Genomic DNA, 6,889 nt, shown 5'->3' on the forward strand with positions numbered 1-6,889 from the left:
AAGAATTCTGGCATTAGTTGAACAAGTGCCGGAGTAATGTTTTTCCTGATTGTTATTAAACCACTGGCTATTGTCTAGCATGTATCAATTAAGGTCATTATCAATTGCTGCAGAACAAGTTGGAAGACCTTTATAACCTACTTTACTTCTTGCATGTTGAACCATGGTGTAACTAGGCTTGGTGAGCTTATTATTTTTTTTTTTTGACAATTTTATGGCTGATGCTCGAGATGATTTAAAAACAAGCAGTTACTATTCAGTTTTTGTGTTACATTTCCTAGAAAAATTGTTCAAAGAGTTAAAGATGGCCAAATCTTTTTTTTTTTGTTTATTGTTATTTTTTTAATCAACATTATAACGTAAATGAGCTTGTTCCCTCGCTCTTCCCATTTGCTGAAATTTGTTTACTGCTTGTTATAGGTGGCAAAAACTGATTCATAAGCCATATGAGAGTGGTGATTATAGAGGGATAAAGCTGATCAAGGCTATTTGGAGGCCACTAAAGCTCTACTATTTACAGACAGAAGTGATTATCATTTCTTTTTATGTAATAACTGTTTCCTTCTATTTCTTCAACAGCTTATAGTACTTTCTTTTTTTATCTCCACCAAAATGTAGATTTAACTCAACATCTCCTGACTACTCTACAGGGAAATATGGTTATGTGTTACATCAAGCCTTCTCCTTCTAGATTTAGACTGACCAGATATGTAGCTCATGAAATAATCACTGCCTATGGATGAAGCTCTCAATATTGACAACCTCAACATCAACAATCTCAAGATTAATGACTGACAATCTACTTGTTGTGTTATTTTTAATTGTACCTTTGCTACATCGACGATCTACAGTCTACTTATTATCTGTTTTTGGTCATAAGTTTTGCCCAATAAGCTAATAAGATATTTGGAATGTGAAAAACAGTTTTTCAAAAACAGGTGCAAAAACACTCAATCCAAACGCAGCCTTTACTACATCTATAGTCTATTATGTCCTTTATTATACCTTTCGATTTCATTTTTTTTTTCTAGATTCTTATTAGCTTATTGGGCAAAACTAGGCATGCCAGTCTTCGAATTCTACACCGCGCGTACGCGCGGTGTACACCTCCTAGTGAAAGTATAAAGCACAAAGACCTTTCGTGCTTCTAATACATGCTTGTAAAGGTCATAAAAACCCAATAGCTAAAGGAGGTTTCCATGGTTGTTTACAATATTTGACGGAAGTAATATTACAATCAATCATCACTTAAAGAATAAGTATATGAACTTGAAATCTTGATAGAAGCTACCTTAACTGAATCCATTTAGAGGGCTTTCTCATCCCAGATTCGTGAGTTTTTTCTTGCACGAAGCATATGGACATTTGGCAAGTTTCTCTTTCCTTGTACGGGACCTGTTTCCACCAGTCGTCTGAAAATCATTGAACATATAGCCTAATTAAAATAAAAGGGGCAGGTATAAGAAATTAACCACATTTTTGTTCTTTTTTTGGGTGAAGAAGATTTTGTTTCCGAATTGTCATTGGACAAAAATGTTGTTATTGGCCTCTAGTTTGAGTTCTAGTTGTTCGATTTTTACTATGAATTCTGGTTTTAAGTTAGGTAAATTCCTGTGTACCTTTTTGTGGTTTCGTTTATTACCACATAATTTTCTTGATATTTCAAAATATTCAATAACCGCCAATGATTTATATAGAGTGCAAATTGATGGAAAGTATTTTCTATAACGACAATTGAAATGTCAACATTATCCTTAACGAAGTAATAAAAGGGTGATTACTTTGTATAAAATTATATGAGTATTATGTGACAAAACAATAGGAGGTTGTGATAAATTGCATCTGTGGCAATAAACCAAGCCTCCCAAAAAGGTAGCTGGTAGGGCATAAATAGAAACATTTTCTACTCAATTGACAAGTGCATAGTAACAAAAAAGAAAGGAAAAAAGACAACACCCCATATAAATTAAACGACCATTTAGTTTTCAATAGATATATTCAAAAATTTTCTTCTTTTTCAGTTTCCATATTCTGGACAAGGACTTGGAGATTAATAATATTACTTCCTTCCAAATAGTTAACTGTTGCTTATGAATTGTGATCATCCATCAGAGCTTTAGCAGAGCCTGTCGTATGTTATTTGCAAGAAACTCTGCAGTCACGCTGAATTTCTCATCCACCTACAATAAAAGTATAATTTCCATCAGGTATTCAGGTTCTAGTTCATTCATGGACTGCACTAATTAAAAAATTGTAGTTCTTACTAAAGTACCTGCGCAACTGCACCAATAAAGAGCATGCCATGCCCAAATTGCATAAAGCTGCTGCTGGTTATATTCAAATGAATCCTTTTCATTAGGGAACTGAATCCCAATAAGATCCCTTCGTGGTTCTTGCATTCGATTTTGATTAGCATATCACCTCCTGAGCTTGTTACTTGAACCTCAACAGATGATGAGGAGTGATGATCACAGCTACTGTTATTAGAGACGTTCTCCGCGGATGAAGATGAATTGTCGTTATTAGGACGAGGTTTCTTCATTGCAGAAACAAGCAATTCCTCCAGCTGATTCCTCTTTTTCTCTTCTTTCTCGAAAAACTTGACTCGTTTGTCGAGCTGTTTTATATGCTTTACAGCACCTCCAAGCACAGAGGCCTTGTCCAACTGCATGCCAAACAAAACAAATCTCAGTGCACCAACCCAAGCTAGGAAAAGCCATTCCATTGTAGTCATCTTGTTCTAGTGACTAATTAATTAGTTCTCTCAGCTTCAAGTTCATTCCCGGATTCACAATTACTAGCTAGCACATATTTTGTCGTTGTAGTTATGTGTTGTATGACCTTGTTATTAAATAGATGAATGACAAAATCTTTTGGCCTAACAATCTATACAAGAGAGGAATAGAGGAATAGGAACTCATTGTAACTAGTGAAACCAACTGAAAGTGAAACAAAAAGTGATAGACTCCAATGTGTTATAAATTGAATTATTTTAATACTCACAATATCATTGTTTCCTACAATATAATGTGTAAGTATGAACAAATATTATTCCAAAGAAATCTTTACCCTGTCACAATAAACAAACAATAGATCTCAGCTACTTCTAATCTCACTCACTTTCTTTAAGTCAGGAACTACAGCTGATAAAGCAGCGATATGCTTGGACAGCTTTTGTCGTCGTTTCCTTTCTGCTAAAATGTGATCTTGAGCCCGCACGGGTGTCCCAGAGAAACCCTTTTCAAAGGGGCTGCTGACACCATATTCTAGAGCTTCAGATGGTTCCTGATTAAAGGAATTGGGAGAAATATAAGAGTAGTATGCAGTTCCAAGATGCATCATCTTATCTGACTTGGTCTTGACAGTGTGTTTTGGGTAGTTGCAGGTCCCAGCCCCGAACGAAATAATTCTGGGGGACGGAGAAGAAGGGGGCTTTCGGGATGTGCAGATTAATCTCGAATCTTTGTCATTGTTGATGAGCTGGATGGGTTGGCTAAGACTAACGCCACTAGTTTGAGAAGCTTCATGAAGTTGCTTGTTCTTTATACTGGAGGATGGATGAATTGGGTAGCTCTCATGATCCGAGGAGGAGAATCGGTTGAAAAGGATGTCCTCGTTAACAGATTGGTCAATGGAGTTCATCATCGGCCACTGATAACAGAGGGCAGGAACATCCATTTCCTATAGAAATTGAAAAGTGGAGGTTGTCAAGGCAAGTATTCAGATATTGGAAGGCAGAACATACTTTCAGAAGTGGTCAGAAGTGAAAATCTAAGGTACTTACGTAGTAATCTTACCAGTATTTCAGATAACCATTTTTCTGTTGAAAGATCCATATGGTTAATTTCGCTTCTCGCCATTAATTGTGTGACATATAATTTAAGATCCTAGAGGAAAATAAAAGCAACCCATTAATCCTCATTAGATTACATGGGAGATCTACAAAATTTAGTCTTTACTCTTCAGATCTATCTACCTATCCTAGTGCCTGAGAATCTGGAAAAGGGGGCTTTGGAATGCCGAAAGCTAAGAAGAAAAAGTTAACTTTAACAAGATTTGGTAACCTATTACCACAGAACAGAAGTACTTAGATTAAAGCAGAATACAGATATGCTGTCATATCTTATAATGCTAGTGCTATCATGGGAGTTAGAATGAGATTCCCATATGGTACTACAAATATGTGAAGAATAGACGAGAAGACGAGATAGAAAACCAAAAACTGAGTGGAGAGGTTTACCTCAGACCAAATCAAAAAGGTATCCAACTGCTGTTTTCTGAAAAGGGTTGGTCGAGAATTGTCTGTGATTTTACGTATGTACGTACCAATACCCTCAACCGACCAGGAAAGGTCCAATAATGTAATGAGAACTGAAACTCACTCAAGATAGGCCAGGAAGTCGCTTTTGGATGACTGGGAAGAAAGAATAAACTAATTTCCAATATTTATTACACGTTTAGAATCCTATATCAAATGAAAGGGGCTCTATCTTTCTTTCTGGCTTGTTGCCCCATCTCCCTGACCTTCTAGGTTTGATCTACCTAACTCTTTTGACCTTTATCATTTCATTTTCTGTCAGGTCAAGTTTGTGCAACTTTGCCCCAGTTTTTTAGGGTAACCTTCCAATCTGCTTCCATACTCCAGGAATGTGATTAAAATATTAAAGGCTGGTGGGTTGGGAAGGAGGGAGGAATGTCTTCAAGAACTTATTCTCTCTCTCTTTTTCTTTTCTTTTCTTTTTGGGCTGAAGTTCAGGAAAATGTTTTCAAGAATTTATTCATTTTTTTTCTTTTTGGGCTAGATTTCAAGAATATGTTCCCACTTTCTGGGAGAAGGAATTTAGGGCACAAATGAAGTGCAATTAACGTACACAGGAACCCCAGATGTAATTTTAGCTTTTCTTTTACCATTGCGCAAACTTACAATTTCTTCATTAGCAATTGGAAGCTCTGAATTTTGCGCAAAAACCTTTTAAAAAAAATTTACCAACAGTGAGATGATGTGCTTTTTTAGTTTACAAGAATCATGTGTTTTGATGCTTAGCCAAAGAGATTGAGATGAGGGAAAAAAAAAACAATTTCTGAACCTAAAAACAACACTGATAGAGTTAATTTCAGGTGAAATGATTATGTAATAGAGTTAAAAGTAAAAGAAACTCAAATTCGCTGATCAGTAACGATTTTACACAGTTAGATTAACACTCAGAGAGTCACCAAAAAACGGTCCAAAAGACAATCTAAAGGAGACCCACAAAGTAACCCAATTCAGCCAATTGGTGACAGAACGGGGATCAATAACGATTGAGATGAGGAAAAACAACAATTTCTGAACCTAACCTCACGTCAAATTTGACTTAGATGTACGAACCATATAGGATCAACGCTAGTGTGTAAACACCCAACGATCTATGAAGCATCGTTTTGGCACAAAAAAATTTCTCGTGGTAAATGGATGTATTTGGTAAATTAAACAAGACTCTACCCTACTTCAACTCTTAATATAAGAATTATCCAAATATATGCTCCACTACCAAATTTCAACACCTATTCCGCCCATACCCCAGATTTCCCCTAATTATTACCTTTGTAATTTTGCATGGCCTATGACAGGCAACATTATATTATGCTATTTAACTCAAAAAAAAAAAATATCAACATCATTATCAACCACTAAACTAAGTCTAATTAACTAGTACTCTATCATTGATTGAAGCAGTTACGCAAAAAACCAGCTCAGTAGTCAAATAAGTTTTTGTAAGCCAGTCAATCAAGGTTTCTATTTCAAAATATAGTTTGTAATGAGTTTTACGTGCAATGTGAATGAAGGCCATGTGAAGGAAGGAATTCGCTGCCAAAAACGATAGCATCTTCATTATTTATAGAGTAGGTAGAGCCACGAGGTCGAAGACGAAAAATGGATACACAAGAAACACATTTGACGTTAGAAAATACCAAGTTGCCAACAGCCTCTTGGTGTTTCCTTCCCCGTTTTGATCATCTTCTGAATCCTTGGTGTTTAGGGGGATAAAACTTTTAGATAGAATTTTGTCTTCTGTTTCCTGATAAAAGTAGACATTTTTTTTTTTAGCAATGATGTTCTTTTCCTTCCAATTCTCCACTCGCAAATGAATAATCCAACTTTAGTTGCAAATTACCCATCGGTAGCATAATATTAGTTAGCGTAGTAGTATAACAAATTCAGAAAATCAGATATCAATGTAGCGGAAGCCAAATTAATGCTGATAGTTTTATTTAAGCAATTTTTCATGGAATCTATTCCGAAAAATAAGTTACGAAGTTGTCTTAATCATTAGTTGAATATCATTTATATTACATTATATTATATTATGTTTTGCTAAGTTTCATATTGTGAAATATTAGTTACGAAGTTGTCTTAATCATTAGTTGAATCGTAGGATAAATTAGACACATAGTTAGCTAGAATATCGCAATCCACAACTTGGGAAAGAAAATAATTCACGATTTGGAAAATTAAACACTCGTTTAAATTTTAAAGTACACGGCTGCGGGACCAAAAAGTAGAATTAAAAAAAATGCACTCAACCATTAAGTGCGCAGTCTCCTTAGTCTTTGCTTAAATTTATTTGTAAACTTGGTATATTTTACTCTTAACCCTTCTTTCTCCCCGTGCTGAGTTGTTTATATATTTATTCTTTAGGTTAAGAAAATGCCAAGGGAAACGAGAATATATATATTATTAAAATAAGGATACAGGACAATGTTAGACAAAGGGCAGCCTGGCGTTCGATTTTGTCCTATATATGTATATGAGGCAGCTCTGGTACTGTTCCTAGTATTTGCCAGTTTCTCTTAATCACAAATCTTGGTACTGTTTGTTTTCTTGTCTCCCATTATTGATCAGTACATA

General features: G+C 35.4%; 1 protein-coding gene across 1 annotated transcript; it reads right to left on the bottom strand.

Annotated features, from left to right (window-relative positions):
- Nucleotides 1-2,108: 2,108 nt before the first annotated feature.
- Nucleotides 2,109-3,860, bottom strand: LOC113776741 (transcription factor bHLH18-like). Its single transcript, XM_027321803.1, has 4 exons — nt 3,798-3,860; nt 3,121-3,681; nt 2,273-2,665; nt 2,109-2,180 (listed from the first exon to the last, which is right to left on the bottom strand). The coding sequence occupies exons 1-4, from the start codon at nt 3,858-3,860 to the stop codon at nt 2,109-2,111; spliced, it is 1,089 nt and encodes a 362-aa protein (XP_027177604.1).
- Between the last annotated feature and the right edge of the window lie 3,029 nt (nt 3,861-6,889).

Source organism: Coffea eugenioides, chromosome 7 (assembly GCF_003713205.1).
Source record: "Coffea eugenioides isolate CCC68of chromosome 7, Ceug_1.0, whole genome shotgun sequence".
In the NCBI taxonomy this organism is placed as follows: domain Eukaryota; kingdom Viridiplantae; phylum Streptophyta; class Magnoliopsida; order Gentianales; family Rubiaceae; genus Coffea; species Coffea eugenioides.

Bases quoted from the DNA above. Each gene is read 5' to 3' on its own strand.
- LOC113776741 (XM_027321803.1), bottom strand. From the start codon at position 3,860: ATGGCGAGAAGCGAAATTAACCATATGGATCTTTCAACAGAAAAATGG. The intron at 3,682-3,797 runs GTAAGATTACTA...CAATTTCTATAG, and splicing joins AATGGTTATCTGAAATACTG to GAAATGGATGTTCCTGCCCT. The intron at 2,666-3,120 runs GTGAGTGAGATT...TTTGGCATGCAG, and splicing joins TAGTTCCTGACTTAAAGAAA to TTGGACAAGGCCTCTGTGCT.